The sequence below is a fragment of the Kogia breviceps genome, chromosome 10 (genome assembly GCF_026419965.1).
Source record: "Kogia breviceps isolate mKogBre1 chromosome 10, mKogBre1 haplotype 1, whole genome shotgun sequence".
Classification (NCBI taxonomy): domain Eukaryota; kingdom Metazoa; phylum Chordata; class Mammalia; order Artiodactyla; family Physeteridae; genus Kogia; species Kogia breviceps.
Window position 1 is genome coordinate 34,590,489 of NC_081319.1, and position 21,942 is coordinate 34,612,430.

Sequence of the window (21,942 nt, forward strand, 5' to 3'; positions counted from 1 at the left end):
TAAACTTTCTAATGTCAGAAAGGGCCTTCTAGAAGAAAATACATGTCACTGTGGTCTGTTGTTTCCCCCCAATTCAAGTGTCCCCAGAACCTCAGGCTGTGTACTTATTTGGAAATAGGGTCTTTGTAGATGTAATTAATTAAGGATCTCAAGGAAAAATCATCCAGGATGTAGGATGGGGCTTATATCCAGTGATTTGTGTCGTTATAAGAAGAAGAGAGGACAGAGAGATAAGCAGAGAAGAAGGCCGTGTGAAGACAGAGGCAGAGATTGGAATTATGCTGCCACAAACCAAGGAACTTCTGGGGCCACTGGAAGAGGCAAGAAAGGAGTCTTCCCGAGAACTGACTCCTTGATTTTGGACTTCTAGCCTCTGGAATTGTGAGAATACTTTTCTATTGTTGTAAGCCATCCCGTTTGGGGCACTTTGTTGCCACAGCCCTGGGAATCTAATTCAAGGCTGGTACCTGTAAATCAGAGAGAGGTTAACCCACCACAATCAAGGATTCTTTCTGGGGGTTTCCTTCCTCTGGTCATTTAAACACTTAAATTTTGGAAAAGTGCTACAGACTGTAACATGATGCCTGCTTTAATTCCTCTCATCTTTTTTTTTTTTTTGGCTGTGCTGGCTCTTAGTTGCAGCATGCAGGATCTAGTTCCCTGATCAGGGATCAAACCTGGGGCCCCTGAATTGGGAGCATGGACCCCTAACCACTGGACCACCAGGGAAGTCTCATCTCTCATCTATTCTTGATTTCATGATGCTACCAGCAGGATTAAAAGTGAGGAAAAATTATACACCCTCCATCCTTAAATTAAATGAGTAAATAAGGGCACCAAAGCTTGAGTCAGAGGGGGTCTGAGATAACAACCGTCCTAGCAACAAGTAGGAAATCCAGTCACTGTACTCACAGTTTCATTCTGCTTACTAAACACAGGCATGGCGACCGTGGTCATCAGGACAGGGCCCTGATCATTGGCAAGCTGGATGGAGACAGAAAAGCCAGTTACCTGAGAATGATCTGGGATAAATAGTGCTGGAGGCCATACCCTTTGACTATCTCATCCTTTCCTGACCAGGGCTGTTGGGAATGGACCAGAGTCCACTCGAGCCTTTATAGCATAGATGGGAGTGCAACATTCCTCCACCCTGACGTGTAGGTGAAGATCCCAGAGCCTCCTCCCCAGCAGGGAAAACAACTGTCAGTTACCATCGGTCACTCCAGCCAATCTGTTTACTGCATTCAGCTATTTGAGTTCAAATAAAGCCCTGTTTGGATCTCAGTGATTCATTTTATTTTATTACTACAGACTGATTTTACTGTTTTACTTTGCAGACTTCTATGTTCAATATGTGCAATATTAATGCTTCTCCTTAATCTGGAAATTGAGGATCAGAAAGCATGAGCATAAGGGGTTTTATGAGTTGCCCCTGCTGGAAACAATAGAATCTGGAAGCATTTATTCTCCCCAAGGTAGCTGAGTCATGGCCTTTTTGAACTTCTGTGTATCTCTGTATGCCAGTCCCAAATGGAAAACAAACAAAATAAAAACAAAATTAAAAAATACTTTGATCAGCTCATCTTTAAATCACTGGTAAGAAGCTGAACATCCCTCCCAGAAGAACAACTCTTGAAATTTGGCACATAATACACTTCTGTAACTCACTGAATTGCATACAAATGCATTGAGACCACCATCACATCCGTCCTTCACAACAGTGATAGAAGAAAGGCAGGAACCCCTACTCTGCCCCATTAACAGATGGGGAAACTTGAGTCCTGGACCACAGTAGGCTTTGGTCCAAGACAAACCTCATTCTAATTCTCAGCTTTGAATCTTTATTAACTGCATTATCTAAGCCTTCATGTCCTCATATGAAATAATGCCAACTATACCTCAACATTGTTGCCATGAAGATAAAATGTGAAACTGCCCAGCAAGGTACCTGGCATCTGCAGGTGCTCAAAAGATGCTAGTTTCCTTTCCCTGCCTTCAAGGTCACATGGCTAGCAAGTAGCAGAGTCTCCAGTAAGATCAAGGCATGTGGCACTGCGGATAGAGACCAAAATTGGCAAGTCTGGTGGGAGAGGTTTACTTCCTGGTTTCACAGCCCATTCAAGCTTCAAATGAAGCAATCTGTGAATAAGAATCCACTATCTTCAGTCTAGAGTGTTTTCTGATGTTTGGGCACTTCTCTGTCACTTTAATTCCAAAGAAAAAGCAGGTGTTGCTCCCTCAGTCTTCTTGGGAAAAGGCATTATAAAGAGAAGATCCTAAAATTTAGAGGTCCCCATGGACTGAGCTCCCCACGGATTGACTGGCCTCCTGAGAAAAGGTCATTAAACTCAGTCAATCTTCTACCAGTCTTGTCCTTCCAATAGGTTATTTGAGCAATAGGACCTCATTACTTGTAATGTGGTACACAGAACGGCAGTACCTCTGGCACCTGAGTGCCCTAGAAATGCATAATCCCAAGCCCTCTCTAGATTCTCTGAATCTGAATCTTCATTTCAATAGTTAGTATGCATATTAAAATCCAAGAAGCACTGTTAAAAGGCAATGCTTTCCACCATCAATCACCATGATAGTTAAAGAGAAACTTATATGTGCTGGGAAAACTCCTAACAGGGATAGAGGAGGCCATGTTTTTATTAGTTTTACATCTGTATCAAGATGGGCCTATATTCCTCCATGACAAGCAAAACAACGCAAGAATCTCAAGATCGCTCAAGCACTGGGAATTCATGATGTGATGGTTAATTTTATGCGGCAACTTGGTTAGGCAACGGTGCCAGTTGTTTGATCAAACACCAGTCTAGATGTTGTTGTGAATGTATTTTTTAGATGTGATTAACATTTAAATCAGTTGGTTTTAGAGATGGCCAAAATGGTGGAGTAGGAAGACCCAGAGCTCCCCTCCTCCAAAGGACACACCAAAATTACAACTACTTACAGAGCAGCTATCTATGAGAACAAACTGAAGATAGCAGAAAAGATTTTCCACAACGAAAGACATAAAGAAGGAACCACAACGAGATGGATAGGAAGGGCGGAGACGTGGTAAAGTCAAGACCCATACCTCCAGGTCAGCAACCTACAAACAGGAGGAATATCACAATCACAGAGGTCCTCCCCAAGCAGTGAGTGGTCTGAGCTCCCCATCAGGCTCCTCATCCCAGGGATCCTACACTGAGAAGACAAGACCCCAGAACGTCTGGTTTTGAAAACCAGCAGGGCTTATGTTTAGGGGAGCCATAGAGTGACAGGACATGGAGGCTCTGCATTTAAAGAATGCTCGCAAAATCTCACACTTTCCAAGTCCCAGCACAGAGGCAGTAGTTTAAAAGAAGCCTAGGTCAGACCCATTTGCTGACCTTGGAGAGCTTCCTGGAGAGGCAGGAGGCAATTGGGACTCCCCCTGCAGATAGTTCAGGAGCTTGTTCCACAACAATACTGGCACTGGCAAGCCCCATTTTGGAATCCCCCCTTCTAGCCTAGAGCAACAGGGACTCAGCCCCACCCAGCAGTGGGCTGGTACCACCCTGAGCACCTTGGGGCTGTGCAGAGAGCCACATGCAGGGATAGAGCTGGAGGGATCATGCTCCCTCATTTCAAACGATACTACAAAAGGTACAGTCATGAAAACATTATGGTACTGGCACACAAAAAAAGACACATAGATCAATGGAACAGAATAGAGTGCCCAGAAATGAACCCACACTTATATGGGTTCATTATATGAATAATTATATGGGCAATTAATCTATGACAAAGGAGGCAAGAATATACAATGGGGAAAAGACAACCTTTTCAATAAATGGTATTAGGGAAACTGGACAGCTACATGCAAAAGAATCAAACTGGACAGTCTCACATCACATACAAAAGTAGACTAAAAATAAGTTAAAGACTTAAATGTAAGACCTGAAATCATAAAACTCCTAGAAAAAAAAACAGGCAGTATGGTTTTTGACATTGGTCTTAGCAATTTTTTTGGATGTATTTCCTCAGGCAAGAAAAAGTAAAGCAAAAATAAACAAATGGGACTCATCAAACTAAAAAGCTTTTACAGAGCAAAAAAAAGTATCAACAAAAAAGAAAAGGCAGCCTACTGAATGGGAGGAGATACTTGCAAATTATATATCCGATAAGGTGTTAATTTCCAAAATATACAAATAACATATACACTCAACATCAAATAAAACAAACAACCAGACTGAAGAATGGGCACAGGACCTGCATAGACGTTTTCCCAAATCAGACAAACAGATGGACAACAGGCACATGAAAAGATGCTCAGCATCACTATTACAGAAATGTAAATCAAAACCACAGTGATATATCACCTCATCCCTGTTAGTGAATGGTTATTAACAAAAAGATAACAGGGCTTCCCTGGTGGCACAGTGGTTGAGAGTCCGCCTGCCAATGCAGGGGACACGGGTTCGTGCCCCGGTCCGGGAAGATCCCACATGATGCGGAGTGGCTGGGCCCGTGAGCCATGGCCGCTGAGCCTGCGCTCTGCAACAGGAGAGCCCACAACAGTGAGAGGCCCGCATATCGCCAAAAAAAAAAAAAGAAAAGAAAAGATAACAAATAACAAGTGTTGGTGAGAATGTGAAGAAAAGGAAACCCTTGTGCACTGTTGGGATTGTAAGGTGGTGTAGCCACTGTGAAAAACAGTATGGAGGCTCATCAAAAACTTAAAAATAGAACTGCCGGGAATTCCCTAGCGGTCCAGTGACTAGGACTCCATGCTTTCACTGCTGAGGGCTCAGGTACAGTCCCTGATCTGGGAACTAAGATCCCACAAGCCACGTAGCACAGCCAAAAAATAAATAAATAAATAAAAAGAGAACTGCCATATGATCTAGCAATTTCACTTCTGGGTAATTACCTGAAGAAAATAAAAATACTAATTTGAAAAGAGATATGCACACCAATGTTCATTGCAATGTTACTTACAAGATATGGAAGCAAACTAATTGTCCATTGAGAGATGAATGGATAAAGAAGATGTGCTATATACACACAATGGAATATTAGCCAGCCATAAAAAAATCTTGGATTTGTGACAACATGGATGGATCTAGAAAGTATTATATTAAGTGAAATAAGTCAGAGAAAGACAAATACTGTATGATCTCACTTATATGTAGAATCTAAAAAACAAAACAAACAAACAAAATAAAATAAAAACAGACTCACAGAAACAGAACAAACAGATGGTTGCCAGAGGGGGGCGTGGGTGGGAGCGAAATAGGTGAAGGGGCTGAAGAGATACAAACCTCCAGCTATAAAATAAATAAGCCACGGGGATATAATACACAACATAAGGAATATGGTCAGTAACATAATAATTTGTACAGGGACAGATGGTTACTAGACATAGTGATGATCATTTCATAATGTTTGCAAATCACTATGTAGCACACCTGAAACTAAGATAATGTTACATGTCAACTATATTTCAATAAAAAATAAGTAGACTTTGATAAAGCAGATTATCTTACATAATCTGGTTGTGTTTTATCCAATCAGTTCAAGGCCTTAAGAGAAAAAAAGGTTCCCCAAGGAAGAAGAAATTCTGCTTCCAGACTGCCTTCAGACCCAAGACTGTAAAATCCCATCCTGCTGGAATTTCCAGCCTACCAACCTGCCCTACAGTTTTTCAGATGTGTCAGCCCCCCACATTCATGTGAGGCAATTGCTTAAAATAAATCTCTCTCTCTCCCTCTCTCCCTCCCTCCCTCTCTGTGTGTGTATGTGTGGAGGTGTGCGTATACTTACCTTACATTTAAGAAAAAAAATACATATATATCTCATATGGTTCTCTTTCTCTGGAGAATCCTGAGTAATACACATTGTAATCATATAATCTATTATTTGGGACAGCCTAATTTTGGTGCTAGTATAAATAAACAAACTTGATGTATCATATTAAGAACCAAATAATATTAACTATGAGATGATGCTGACAGTTATTGTTGCCAGGAACCAAACCAACTGGTATATAACAGTTTGTGGAACCATGGTTCCAACATCTTGCTAAAAATACTTAAAGTGTACTATGGCCATCAATGGGGGCATGCAAGGCCATTTTCAAAGGCAGAACCAACCCACAATAAACATCTCCCTCAGAATCAGAAATCTTCCCATATTCTGACTCCTTGATTAATCCTTAATGCTACAAAGAAAACTGAGTTGAGCTGATCCATAACCCTGGGCAACTTCCACTTTGCAACTCAAATCAAAATTTCAAGCAATGCCAACATGTATCACGGATAAAATCAAAACATACCATTGACAATAATGAGAAATGAAGCTTTTTTCCTGCAAACAATAAAAATCAGTTATAAATCACTGGTACTTGTCCTGGCATAAATACAAGATCACAGGAAACTAACTTCCAAATATTAAGGCCAGAATATAGTAACAACTTCACTCAGGGGCTAATTCCAAATATAATTACTGTATTACTTAAAATTTACTTAAAATTTTCAAAAAACCCATAATATTACATTTGTACAGAAACCACTCATTTTAAACCAGCTCCAGGTAAACAAGGGAAATGCAGTGAACTCAGTCTAGCCACTGCTATGAGCTCACATGTTCCTCTTTCAGGGAAAATTCTGGCCCAGATTTGTACTGGCTTGGCCAGAACCCTAACCTGTAGCCTTTCTGATGTTATACCAGCTCATCAGTATGGCCATGAGGGCTGGCAGCACTCTGGAAATATCACTTGCACAACATGAAGATGCTCTTCTGCACCCACCAGCTCCATCTTTCCCACTTTCCACTGGGTCTGGGTTCTGTGAATCTTAAACATTTTGTGGAGAGTGAACATCAAATTGAAAGTTAATTTGCATGGTAAGCACTTTACGATTGAAAGGCATTCTGTACTCCTGCCATAGGAAATAGCAGCTGGTGGCAAAAGGTTTTTTTTTTTTTAAGACCACCAAGCAGGAGTTATGCAGCAAACCACAGCCAGACACCCTCTGTCCTTGCACTACACTAGGGGGTCCCTGCTTTCCTGTGGCTCCCTAAACTGTAGTAGCCACTGAGGCAAGAGCACTGCTTACGATTCATAGGCATGGCTTCCAAGAAAAACGCAGACATAGAGTCAACATTCATTTTCCAAGGGTAGGAGTGGAGGGGGGCACGATGGTCCATCTGGGCAAAATCCCATTAACTTAAGTCCAAGTGGGAATCCTAAAATGAACTGCCACTCAATTACACTTGCCCAGGCTTTGAACAGGCCTCTGAAATGCTTGGTTGTGGTGTTCTGTTGTATAATAAGTGTATATTATTCCATATCCTTCATTTCCTATGCTACATAATGGAGACCATTCTGGTATCAAAGGAAATGATGAATAATAATACCAAACATCTGGTTTATAAAACACAAACTTGCTCAACAGATTGACTGCTTCCTGTCAGCTTCCCAAGTTAATCATGCATGTGGGCTCATATGAATATGCATTTGTGAGGTACATGCAGTGATGCCAGGCCTCTCCTCCTAATGCCTGATTAGTTTCCCACCAGTGGCACTAGCTCGATGCAGGCAGCTCTGGGGTGTGGCCCCAGATAGGATAACAGAACCAGATTTGTGGTCTATCAATTTTGCTGCAGGTCTAGTCATTATTGTTCATTGATTCCCCTGGTAAGCATTCCTTGAACATCAGCTATGTGCCAAGTTCCATGCCATGTGCTGGGAAGACAACCAGGAATAAGACATAGGTCTTAGCGGGGACAAGAAAGCTAATGAGGCAAATGGGGAAGAGCTGGCTGGGGTGGGTACACTGGCTTTCGACACGTGAGCAGAAGGCTGTCTTCTTTATGACCAGCCTTAACTAAAATAAAAACGTCCAGCATTTACCGATATCTTTCAGGGCTCATAGGACAAATTCAGAAGCTTTCTGAAAACCAGTTTAACAACACTAGGAACAAGTTCCCTGCCACACAGCAATTTTATCACTTACTTTATACTTTAAAATATTTACAAATGGAACAATGCAGGGGAGACCTTTTTAAAAAATTGCCCAGCACTTTTCTTTTCCTTCTTTTGTAAATATCAACCCCTTCCTTTAGGGAAATCTTCTTCACCCCTTCCATTCACAAGGTTTTCTTGACAGTTAACCTCTCCCATCCTGCACATGTGGCTGGGTATCCAACCCAGGCTGTGCCAACCACAGCACCACACACACACACACACACACATATATACATACACATTATATATATATATATATATATATATATATATATATATATATATATATATATATATATATATATACAAACAAAAATACACACGAACTCTGCCCAGGCCACAATGACTGGTTTATTAATTAGACAAATGATTCAAAATGCGCTATTTGGGGATTTTCCCTTTCTTCCATCTGGAGTGAATAGCAAAAACTCTCTACACTCTTTTGTGTGTGGTTTTAGGAATGTAAGACCGACAGCTATGTCCCCTCCTCACAGAGAAGCAACTGAGAAAATAAAGTCAACCCAGAGAGATGAGAGATGAGAGATGGAGAGAGAGAGAGAGAGAGAGAGAGAGAGAGAGAGAGAGAGAGAGAGAGAGTGTGTGTGTGTGTGTGTGTGTGTGTGTGTGTGTGTGTGTGTGAGATGAGGGTTAAGCAGAAGGAGAAGGAGGGAGGAACGGGGAGAGGGAGGGTAGGTACCAGTCCTGAATGCCTTCATCCCTAAGATCAACTCCATCCATGCTTTCTTCTATTGGGTTAGTTGAGGCAATAAGTTTTTTCTCTTTGCCCAATGAACATGGATTGGATTTGTGACTTTTGGAGGACATCTGCTATGTTGCCTTCTTTCACATCTCCAATCAGAGGAAGTTTGCCAGGGCCAGTGGCAGAATGCTCTGTTTATTCTACAGCTGGAGGCTCCTGGTGGTGAGTTCCAAGCCCCAGAGAAAGGAGGCAAGCAGGACTCCTGGCCCTGAGGAGGCATCTGAGCGAGTTAAGGGTAGCAGGCTTGGAAGCCCATTTGAGGGCTGCCAGGTGGTTTTCAGCAGAGCCTCCTGCCAGATGTGGTCAGCCCTGGAGGCTGGGGCTCAATGAGAAGGTTGTGCACAAATGGGGAACTCAGCTTAGGAAGAGAATGGCTCTAAGCCAAGAACAAAGGCCAACTCACTAACTCTCTGCAAATATCATATTTCTTCTACACTTTTCTCCTTCTATGTTTGTATGTTTTTCTTATTAAAGTTGATCAGCAAACTGACTACATTAACAGAGTATATCATATAAATATATTACATAATACATAAATATTTTATATATGTTTATGTAATTTGTGAGTACACAGCTGCATTTCTTCTGTGTCTTCCTTCCAACACCTGGTATGAACACTAAATTGCACTCCAGGAAAAGACAATACCACCATCTAGAGGCAGTCAGGGTGAATTGCAGGCACAAGGTCCTGGGTGATAAGCCATTTCCAGAGTATGGGCCTTACCAATAAAAATGTATTTAAACTGTAACCAATATCACTTAGTTCCCCACTGAACTGAAACACAGATAGGCGATATCAACTATTCCTTCTGTCAATAACCTTTGGTGGAAAGATGCAGCTGTGTACATCTTTAAATATCAGATGAAACATTCTTAAAGGAAAACCACTGTTTCTTTAAAGTGTTCAGGATCTGAGAATGTGATGAGGGTATGCAGAAAAAGGGGGGTTCCTTCACACCTACTTTCTCAAACACAGATTTAACAGAAGGGAAGCCAACTCCTTGGCATTCTCTCCTTTCTACATGAGCTCAAGTTTACAAATGACCTCAGAATCCCCCAGGGGCCATTCTCTGGCTAACACATGATGAGGGGCAACGTGGGCGGGACAGATAGCACCCATATTCTCCAGTTTTCACACTCCATGGTGAGGGGAGAGCTGGAGAGTAGAAAGTCATCAGAATAACACTCTGTACAAATTAGCTGGTGAGACAGCACTAAGGAGAATAGTAGGGAAACACAGATCTAGAAAAGAGGGCATGTGCAGAGTATTTGACTATGTAGAGATCACCCCCACTCCCACCCCAATCCCCTGGTCACACACACAGAAAAGACACAGAAAAGATCCCTGGACCTTCCCACCTACTCCCAGATCAAAAAAAGTGCTCTGTATCTACTCCTTTTCAATGCCTGCCTACATCCCCTCCCCCAAATCTCCTTCTCCTTCTACCATTACAACATTCCTTATCCTAAATACTGGACAGAAGTATCAGGGCAAGAGTATAGTAAGAACCATAATCAATGATCTGTTTTAACTTTTTGTACAGGGTATATGCAGAAGGACCTTTTCTCTGGAGACACATATAGACACGATTGAGGTAGAACACAGGTGAGACCCACTGAGACATGCAAACTAAATCCTGTTGGTGCATTTTATGCCTGAAGAGGGAGCACAGTATCAACATTGTCTGCTTGGCTAATGTTAACATTATCTGACTCTGGCTGTGAATTTTACTCTCACATTACTTAGACTGCCACAGCTATTAGTGATAATCATGAAATTTGCTGGCTGTTTCAATAGTGGCTAGTTGTAAATGAGAGGATTTACATACACAGGCAAATTTAAAAATTCATTTTCTCAATAATCTAAGAAGTCATTTTGAAATGAGAAGGGAAAGCAAGAATAGCTTGCTTCGGTGATAAAACCAAAAGATTTCTAAATCACTATTGGCTCTGTGTGTGTATCTTTGATTAAGTGTTTTTAAAAAAGTTTGTCTCTTTTCTGTATGATTGAAAATTTTAATAAGAACATCCCATAAATTCTCACTTACAGAAAACATTTTATAAATAAAACCACCCAGTAACATATGCTAGCAATGAATATTAATACCTTAAAAATAAATATAAACAAATATATAACAGTAATCCTATTTTTAAAATCCCTTTTTGCATAAAGATCAAAAAGTCCTTTAAACAAACCATGGTAACACTTTGACATGGAAATGTTATGAAAATAAAGTTTTTATATTCTGGGTTAAACATATTATATTTGATTATCAGTATTTTGGATATTCTTCATAAGAAGATATTTAGAAAAAGCAGGCGTTATTATTTTTAATTGAGGAGTTGATTCTTTCAATGTAAGCAATATGAATTACCTGTCTTTTATGATACTACTCAGATGAACTGCTTTCCTTTTTAAAATCTAGACAAATTAAGAACACCAACCATTGTTTAGATTCCCATTTTGTACTGGCATTTTTCAATATTTTTGCAAGATGCCTGAGCCCTGAATAATTTAAGGCATTAAGAAAGTAGCAGTGGAGGGACTTCCCTGGTGGCGCGGTGGTTAAGAATCCACCTGCCAATGCAGGGGACACGGGTTCGAGCCCTGGTCCGGGAAGATCCCACATGCCGCAGAGCAACTAAGCCCGTGTGCCACAACTACCAAAGCCCACGTGCCTAGAGCCCGTGCTCCGCAACAAGAGAAGCCACCGCAGTGGGAAGCCTGCGCACCTCAACGAAGGGTAGCCCCCGCTCGCCCCTATTAAAGAAAGCCCGCGTGCACCAACAAAGACCCAACACAGGCAAAAATAAATAAATTAAATTTATTTAAAAAAGGAAGTAGCAGTAGAGAATAAGAATAATAAAGAAGAAGTAAACCTTCCAAGTAACATTTCTCCCTTGCTTTGCATTTGACTGTCTTGGTAAAGTGTCATCACTCAGTCCTTGAGAATGCTACATAAATGACACTTTGCTTTTAGCCAAAACTTTTCCTCTTTTTATTGAATCATTATTACTTGCATCTGAGATTTGGAAATCCTGAATTCTTAAGAGATTCACTGTATTTTAGGTTGTCTAAATATAAAAGTTATCATATTTCCCTCTTTGAACTTTAACTGCATCTTGTATGAACTTAATTGTTGTATTTGTTTGTTCTCTCTCTTTTTAACAACCTAAAGACAACTTTGTGAATGATAATGCTAGAAAATGTTAGATCATCTGGATGAGAATCTCAAAATAACTTTCTTCTAATAAAGTTGTTATTATTCAGGAAAATTTTTATGTTGTTTCTTTTTCTTCCAGTGTTTCAAAGATCAAAGTCATTAAGCAGGGAATACATTTTATGGGTAAATATCTAGACAGAGGGAGGATGCTGTCTTTGACCAGGGACACATATATAAGCAAACCCATGGACGAGAGAATATTACAGATTAACATATCTGAAAGTTGTCTTAGGGAACTGCTTTATTAGTGTACAACATGCTTACTTCAGGAATGCCCCAAAATAAGGACAATAGGAATTATTATGGGGCACTGGATTTTGGCCAGTATTCATGATCAGCTATGACACATAACTGACCCCCCATTGTGGCCAAAGATTTATATTTTCACAAACTATGGTTTAGACGCTTCCCAAATAGATGCCTGAAAACACTGCCAACAGTCAGGGCTTCAGGGCCCTGGGACAAAACCTTTCCCTTGTTTAAAGACCCCCTGAAATGCTGCTTCCTCCATAAAACCTTCCCTAACAAAGTGGAAATGGGAACCAGATGTTCTCAAACTTCACTACAAAGATAATCATATTTACTCTACAACCTAAGATACAATCTAGGACCAAATTTGTGCAAACTGTTAATACAGCTAAGTCAATGAACACTGTGGCTGGAAGAAAAGCTGGGGATTCTGTAGAGCCTGTGAACTCCAAGGGCAGAAGTGGGAATGGTTCCTCCTTTTATCCATAGCATTTAGCACAGAGCCTGGTACATAAGAAGCACTCAGCAAATGATCCTTGTATGAATTTATTCTAATCCTGTCCTTTTATTTACTTTATAAATGAGGTTCAGAGAGGAAGAGGAGTCACAGAGAATTGGTACCAGAATCTGGACAAGACTCCAGGGCTACCACTGTCCATTTTATGTTGTGCATCCTCTACTTGCTCCTGGCTCCTTCTCTTAGTATCTTTCTTTGTGTATCTTGCCTGTGCCCGTGAGGTCCAACTTAGACTGTAACGAGGGTCTGGGAGGACGGTACCTATGTGCAGCTGCTGCTGATAGGGGCAAAAGGTTTATGATGTCACAGGGGTAAAGGAAAAGGACTTAAAAAAAAAAAACTGCTTAGTTGAACACTATGATTTCCTTGGAAAGCAGAACAGAGAGGAGAAATGAGCTACAGAAGCAAAGAGACCTGAATTATTCCTGAACAGGTTACTCACACTTCTTGAGTCATTTGTATTTATCCATCCTTCCATTCATTCATTCTTCCATCTATCCATCCACTCAGCCATATTCTATTTCCAAACATGTTTTGCTATTATCAAATATTGCTTTAAACATTTAACATCTATATAGCTGTAAATTTAACCCTGTAAAATGTCTATACCCATTTTACAGATGAATCAATTAAAGATAAAGGAGCAAAGTACCTTGCTCTAGGTCACAGAGAGCAGCAGGGTGCAGGTTTGAGCCTTGGCCCACCTGACACTAGAGCCCCTGTCCAAATCATTCTACCCTCAGCCTCCTGTTTTAGGGGTACAAAGACAAAAGTCATGTTTTGCATTAAGGATCTTGGAATGAAGTAAAAGAGGCAACCAAGCAAAGCATCCCTAAAATAGGAATATCTCCAAGAGTTCTGGGGAGGATTAAATAGAATTATAGATGCAAAGCAACTAATACAGTGCCTGACACATCCAGCAAGTGCAGCTATTCTCATAAAGACCATTCTAGGCTAAGGTTCTCTGAAATCCATCCACTGCTCTACCAAATTTGAACTTCATCCATCTCTGTATTCAAATTACATATACAAAATTAAAAAATACTTCTCCTTTATTCCATGATATAGACAATATGCTTTAGAAAGCAGTTGGGGGGGGGTAATTGCAAATATTAAAGAAGGTTGGGAAGGATGCACACTGGGAAGCAAATTGTTGGAGAGGAAGGGGGCCAGAAAAGGAAGGACAGATGCTTCAGAAGCACCCAGCCAAATCATCTAATGTGTCCCAGGCCTGGGCAAACATGGATGGGTTCAATCCAAGCACACAGGGCTCATGATTCAGCAAGTGGTTCAATTCCATGAGTCATTTCTGGAAAAAGAAAGTCCATACCATGGCATTAGTCCTTTGCCTGACATTTTTCTACCTCATGAAACTAGGCTAGGTTTTCCAAAACCCTTCCAGTTAATTTGAAGGGATAAACATCTAACTTTCTGCTTTTGGACTTCTCAGTAGTGTTGCTGTGCATGATTGCATAGCTGCTCCAGTTTGCCCCAGAGGGTCATTTCAGTTGAATCCTTTGGCATGTGATGCCTGGAAGCTTGCACAGAGCCACCCCTCCAGTTCTTATGGAACTGGGCTACATTTGAGTTTGTAATCAATATATATCCATTGGGGCTTCCCTGGTGGCGCAGTGGTTGAGAATCTGCCTGCCGATGCAGGGGACACGGGTTCGTGCCCTGGTCCGGGAAGATCCCACGTGCCGCAGAGCGGCTGGGCCCGTGAGCCATGGCCGCTGAGCCTGCGTGTCCAGAGCCTGTGCTCTGCAACGGGAGAGGCCACAACAGTGAGAGGCCCACATACCGCAAAAAAAAATATATATATATATATATATATATATCCATTAATTGGGGGTCTGACCTAGGAATAATGTGACTGGAAAAAAGATCAGGCAGCTGAGCTATGACCAGATCAACATATACATGACTTTAGTACAAAAAACTGAAAAGGCAGACCAATTTTCCAATTTTAATGTGCAGAAACAATAAAAGTAGACTAATTCTATTGATGAAAATTAGAATTGTTTGTATCAAAAAAATTATGCCAAAGAAAGTGAAGGAAGGAAAGGCAATGCCTATGAGTACATAGTGCAAGTGTATGTTTTCTCTTGAGTAATTCATGAGAGTTACCCACTACATCTGCCACTCAGGAAATTCCGTCCTGTGAGGACCTATATAGTCAGATTAAAATCACTGACGGTTGTTTACCATGGATTTGATATAGATTTGACTTATATTTTGACAGAGATTTAGTTTTCAAATCAGTCACTGAATTATATTGATTTTGCTTAGTCTTGTGTTGAAATGTTGTTCATTGTGTATTCTCTCTCCCTCTCTCCTTTGAGCTAGTGGAAACATAGTAACACAGTCAGAAAAAATTGTATTTCTGGCTCAAGTTCACACATTCTAGGTTGCTTAATTCTTTACTTCATTAAGCTATTCCATGCAGCTGTCCTTTAAAAGGTACTCTTTTCCAGGGTCTTGACGAATAAACTGTAGATTCATATACTGCTTTTTCAGGAAACACATCTAGTGTGTCAAGTGATGGATACAGGTGTTCTAAATCTATCAGTAAATACAGAGGTGACCTCAAAATAGCAATCCAGTTCTTTTTTTTTTTTTTTTTGAGGTACGCGGGCCTCTCACTGTTGTGACCTCCTCCCGTTGCTGAGCACAGGCTCCGGACGTGCAGGCTCAGCAGCCATGGCTCACGGGCCTAGCTGCTCCGCGGCACGTGGGAACTTACCGGACCAGGGCACAAACCTGTGTCCCCTGCATTGGCAGGCGGACTCTCAACAACTGCTCCACCAGGGAAGCCCAGCAATCCAGTTCTTTGAGTTCAATATTGCCTGAGGATCAATAAGAATGACCTACAGAATTGCATCTAGAAGCAAGGAAATCAGAACATCGGGTGTCCTGTAATACCCTCTCCAAGACTGTCCCAGGCTTAATATGGGTTATGCTGACATTAATGCCACAATATCCCCATTCACTGGGCTTTTTGAAAGAACTCTTCTCAATCCTCTGCCTTCCCTTCTATACGGAGGGAAGAAGGGTATATAAATTTCTTTGGTGAGGGTGGGGTGGGGGGGAGATGTATGAACAATTTAAGTTTTAAAATTCCACTGTTTTTATTTAGATATTTTTTTGACTTTCAAAAGAAAAGGCAATTTCATTTTAGCAATGTTATGAGTAGAGTTTGTATTGTTTTAACACCTCAAGAGAGTCATATTTTATAGTTGTGCTTAATTTAAATAAATAGTAAAAGACATTCACATATCTTAACTAAATGAGAATTTTTTGAAAGAAGACTTTAAATTTCTAAGACACTAAAAAGTAAGTCTGGGACTAGAAAGCATTGATATATTAGGGATTTTTAAATCAATTCTTAGTTTTTGACTTTACAATGTCTAGCCTTTTTTTTTTTTTAAAGAACACATTATACCAGTGTTTCAAAACCATTTCTGCTTTATTTGTATCAAATGTGTCTCTTTTAAGGTACAATGGACTAGCATTATCAGTACTATTTCATTAGTTAAGCATTCATTGTGGGTGGGCCTTGGCAAGTGCTGCTCATGTACTTCTCGGTTGTCACCTTGCTTTTTTCCTTATTATAAAATAGTACATAATGCTATAAAAGTTCAAATATATATGAAAATGGGTACAAATTGAACATTTTTTTCCAAATACACAAGTAGACACACATTATGAGGTTGTTTAAAATTAACAAATTTTTTCTCTTAAATAAGAAATGCAAACAGCATCTTGCTTCCAAAATGGAGCTCCCTGGTCCCCCATCAGCCCATATGGGGCTTCAGCCAGAGCCTCTGTGCACTGTTCTGCTGGTCATCCTGCCATCAGGAAGCCATATGCTTTGAATCTGAGGGTCTTGCATTCATTTATTTATGGTCTCAAACACCCAGTTGAACAGGGCCAATGGGAAAGGGACTGGCCAAGATTCACATGGCTGTGAACCTTGCAAAGTTCACCTCCTTTCTCAGCAGCAGGGCAGCTTGGAATGCCACAGGTACACTCCTATGGAACTATTACAAAGAATAAAATGTTTGGTTCTGTGATCATCATTATGGTGGAACAATATGTTGTAACTCAGATTTCCACAGAATCCATCACACTGACCATGGGGGGAGCTAAAGTGACTGGACTTGCTCGGCTTTCTATTTCCCTTGCCTTATTCACAAAATAAATCTACTAATTTAAGATGTAGTTATCATCTTTCGGACTCTGAGGATAGTCAATCTTAACAGCTCCAGCTTGGGAACGCATATAAAAGATGTCTGTATGTGTTTCTATAAAACAGTAAACGATGAGGAAGAATACAGGAGTATCAAAACAAAATATAATAATTTACACAGAAAGCCAGTCAAGGTAAAAGCAAATGAGTCATAAATCAGATCCAAACATAAATAGTTATCACCTCTCCATTCTGCACTTCATTTGCATCGATTTAGTTGGTTATATAACTGTAATGAAAACACTAAAATCACTAGACCTACAGTCTAGTGAAATCAGCTGAAATCAGCAGCTTTGCAAACTTTCAAATTTCTGTTTTCAATGACAAGTCAACATTTCAAAGTGCAGAAGTTAAAAGAGACAAGGAATGATAAATGATGCCACACAATTGCTGAAATCTGATTACAGTGAGATAAGAGCTGGCCAAATTCTGCTTACATGAGGCTATACCTAAAGAAAAAGAAAAAGAAAAAGAAAAGAAAAGAAAAGGTCTTTAGATAAATGACTGCTTCCATTTATTCCTCCTAAATATAGTATAAACAAGGAAACAAAGAAAATGCAAATGGATTTAGGATCCAATTTACACTTAGGGGGAGAAATTAATAAAAGAGTTCCATCCTGAAAGAAAAACCAAAAATCGACACTCTTTCAAGAAGCTAATTTATGCACTCCTGAGTCCTCATACAAGTTAAGCAGCACAGAATATCACAGCAGGCATAGAACAACAGATCTCAAGCCCTGCCTGCTGTGTTTGTTCAAGAAGGCAAGTTAAGCTATTCCTAACAGGAAACAAAACACACGGTCTGGCTATTAAACAGGGATCGTTTTGCCATACTGTGCAGCCCTGAATCCATCAATTGCTGTTCCAAACAGGATTAGAGATGTGGTTTTCTTTAACTATGGTTTGAGAAAAATGCTTATGCCTGCTCAGAATTTTCAGGCTGATATTAACTAATATAGTGCCAGGCAAGACACGGAGTACCTTCAAAACTTTCAAGACACTGTCTTTGACAAATTCCAAAGCTATTTGAAGACAGTACAAAATGAAGAGGAGTGGAAAACCTGTGTGTGGAAAAGTTAACCATGTGAACAGCCAAATTTGGAATACCTCAAAGAGTACTTTTTCCTTTAAGTAAGGCTCCATGCTATAGTGATTAATCACACAGTGAACAACTGATGTTTAGCTCCTATAGACAGAACCTACATAGATGAATATGTAGTATGAAAACTGGACTATTTTTGTGACTACTGAACATACATTTGCAAAGGCTTTGGGTAATTTTGTTATTATTATAAAATGGAATCTCCCAGCCATTTTTGTAGAAGTCAAGTACCATGGAAGGGAAAAAAGGCAAACCTTTCTTACATATAGACCTCTCTTCATTGTTGAACTCAAGAACAATCAATCCAATGGAGAAAGTGGTTCAATTTTCACTAAAAAGAACAGTTTTGTGATGGCCTGAAGGCATCAGGTCTATATTGCTACATGTTTTTTTAACCGAGATTCAGGACACTGCCTATGTATTTGATGAAAATATTTATTGGTCAAGTGTATAACCAGTTAGTACTACCCCTATTTTGTATTAAGGGTTGAAATTTATAGAATCTAGAAATTATCTCAGAAGTGCTTAAGAATCATAGGAAAAACAAAACTTCTTTTTTTTTTTCTTTTTTGCAAACCATTGTTCTAGAAAATAGCCAAAAGGGCTAGAAGAGAAGTTTTGGAAAACCCTCAAATTATTAGCATCATGAAAATGATAATTTATAGACAACAATCATTAATGACTGCTACACATAAGAGGGATACCCAAATGGGACATTTTTAGTTGTAGATCAGCCAAGAGATTAAAATAAGCATGTTTACAGAGACATAACTATTTAAAATATTTATAGAGAAAACAGTTGCAGATGATACAAAGAGAGATTCCAACAAAAACATAGCACAAATGCAGACACCATATGGTGCAATGTATGCACTCATGACCTCATGTGAAAAGCTGGCCAAAGACAGAGCAGCTGGAGCTACCTCCCTCTTTTACCCCCAGAGCAACAAACTCTTGGGTTTGGAAGGGACTCATTATAATCATGGCCATGGATGGGTGAAATCTATGGGTAATGTCAAAGGCTTTGGGAAGAAATCTCTCAAAACAATTGTTTCTGAAAGTCTTTGCTTTGCTGGGATTTCAAGTCCAGTCTCCATTTCTTTCTGACTCCATGTAGGAGGTACAGGCAGGTGATACACAGAGTTTTTAATGAACCAAGAGAAGCATCACATTCCTTCTAGGCTCTTTTGACATCTGATTTTCATTAGGCTTGAGTCAGGACCACAAAACACTATGGAGGTCCCAGACCACCACATCACGTCTGACTGCACTCTTCATCTGCTCTAAAGCACTGGGGGCCAAGCTGAGCAAATGGTAATAGGAACTCTAAATTTTGTGAGTTCCAGCATATGTCAGGCTCTGTGGTAGGTGCAAGCAAGAGAAATAACTCTCATGACAAAACTACAAAGTTAGTCTCTCGTTCTTGTTGAATAATGAGAGGTTAAGTGACTCAGAGACGTGAAGTGACCTGCTCATGGTCACAAACAGATAAAGGCTAGGATGGAACCCACCATCTTCTTTTGCTGGTCAAGCAGCAAGACAATATATTTGAGAGGAACTGATGATTGTAAGAACCTTAACCTTCTAGCAAAAGCCTTTGGTAACATTGGGGAGGGGAAGGGAAGGAACATGAGGGGCAGGGATGCTCATACATCAATAATTGAGACTAGTGGTCCTGAGGGAGAATGCCTTCAATCAGCAATGTGTCTCTCCTCAACCCTCCTCATCTTCCAGCCCGGATACCCAAGGTTTATAATCAAACTCCTTCTCCAAAGAGCTAAATTTCCCAGAAACTATCCAAAGAATTCTGAAATCATTTCACACACAGCTTTTAATTTTTTGTTTAAGGTAAATACCTTTCTCTATTATAACAGAAGACCATTTGTAGCCATAGTGAGGAATGGGAGGCAGGGTTATTCTTTGTCATCTAGGGTTGCAGAACAAATCTGCTGGGTAGTCAAACATCTTTGGGACACAGGAAAAGCCCCTGAAGCATCTTCCTCACTTCTGAACTTTCAATGATCATACTAATAAGCTTCACTTTTCAGGGCATGTGATGTGAGTCAAGATAAGATATGACGATAGAAGCAGAGTGTGATGAGCTAAGTGCTATTGAAGAATCATATGGCCCAGCAACATTTGTTCTTACCATATTCTGTGTTGGTTTGTTTTGAACTTTGTTTTAAACTCCATGGCTGATGGCACCTCAAATTCATGAGGAATCTTCTACAAGGGAATGCTTTTGTCTATGGATCAGTAGAAATTTGATGAATAAATACTAGTAAGTTGAGGCCAGTCCATTTTTAGAAACTGAGTTTAAGTTGCTTTGCAAAGAAATTTCAAGTGTGGGCAATTAAGCAAGTATGACCTATCAAAGATGCCGAGCCTTCCAGATAATGCGGAATTCTGAACATATATTTACCCTGGAAGCTGTTGCTCTACTCAAATACTTTAACTTTTAATGAAGTGTTCAGTCCTTTTGTGATGGCACTGAAGTGTAATCAAACATTACCACAAGCCAAGTCACACACTAGCATGTCTTGCCTTGTTTAAATATCTCAAATATATTTGAGTAATTGTGTAATGATTTCTGGGCCTCTGGTTGTCCATATGGTCTGAACAGACTGTCTTTTGTAGAGCAGTTGTGATATCTCTCTTAGTGAGAAAAACCCAAATCATCTCTGATTTGGAGAGCTTAGGAGGTACTGCTTAAATTTCAGTGTGGCGCCCTACCTCAACTCTTGAAATGAAGCCAACTCACATCTGGGACCCAGAAATTACTCTATCTTCTGAAAATCTTGCTTGTGTTTGTGAAATACACCAGAACAATGCAGCAGGCATCACGTGACATGATTTCTGCCATAACTGTCCTTAGGATGCAGTGACATGCCATGGGAATGATACAGCAAAGCCAGCACTGCAACCACATGGAATCTTTCTGGACAGAGAACATTCTAGATGGTGGCACCAGATCATCTGAGACAGATAATAAGGACCAGTGAAAGGGTCTGACCATTGGCAAGAACTCTGTTTTAATGCTGTCTGGGTGGTATGGGTGTTGAGACAAGCAAAGCAGCTGTTAATTTTGCAATTAATGAAACCCAAGGTGAGTTTCAGGGATTTGGATTAAGAGCCCAGAATCTAAACATGGTTACTGGGCTTAATTAATTATTCATATTACCTGTCTCCTTAGGAAAGTATCCCAGGGAAGATCTGGAATGCTGTGTCTGAAGGAACTTGCCAAACTTACTTTTGACCTATTATTTGAGAATTCTTAGCAAAACGGTTGGGCATAGATTCATCCCCAAACCACTGGCCACGATACGGCTCTCTGGTGGGACTAAGTTGGCAAGGGGCTAGTGGACAGCTAAGTCTGTTGGCCTTTCGGTTCCTGCCCAACTGCAGGCTCCTGAAGTCCTAAGAGGAAAACCATTTCACTGGTCATGAACAGTGCCGAATGCACAAGACCATGGAGGCATGCACAACTCGAGAGTTCTGGGGATGACTGGAATGTGATGGAAAAGAGTTTACCTTTTGTGCCTGAGGGAGCTGAAAAATAAGGGTGAAAAAAGAAGAAAAAACAATCATTATATAAGAAGTTAAGATTAACTGTAAAACTTCATTTGGCTATCATTGGCAAATGGAAAGACCAAAACGGGGAGAAAAAAGAGGAAAATTAAAACTAAAGCCAAGTCACTTCCCCATATAAAGCTATGGTGCTGGGACTTCCCTGGTGGTCTAGTGGTAAAGAATCTGCCTTACAATGCAAGGGACTCGGGTTGCATCCTGGTCAGGGAACTAAGATACCACATGCCGAGGGGCAACTAAGCTCGCGCGCCACAACT

General features: G+C 40.3%; 1 protein-coding gene across 4 annotated transcripts in view; it reads right to left on the reverse strand.

Moving 5' to 3' along the window:
* CACNA2D3 (calcium voltage-gated channel auxiliary subunit alpha2delta 3) overlaps window positions 1–21,942 on the reverse strand; it is an 808,785-nt gene that overhangs the window by 207,008 nt on the left and 579,835 nt on the right. For 3 of the 4 annotated variants that reach the window (XM_067043907.1, XM_067043905.1, XM_067043908.1), the window contains 2 exons: window positions 21,629–21,646; window positions 913–984 (listed from right to left, as the gene is read on the reverse strand). In XM_067043907.1, coding sequence (XP_066900008.1) covers window positions 913–984; window positions 21,629–21,646 — 90 coding nt within the window. The remainder of the gene's footprint in view (window positions 1–912; window positions 985–21,628; window positions 21,647–21,942) is intronic. The other variant, XM_067043906.1, reaches the window with a different exon arrangement.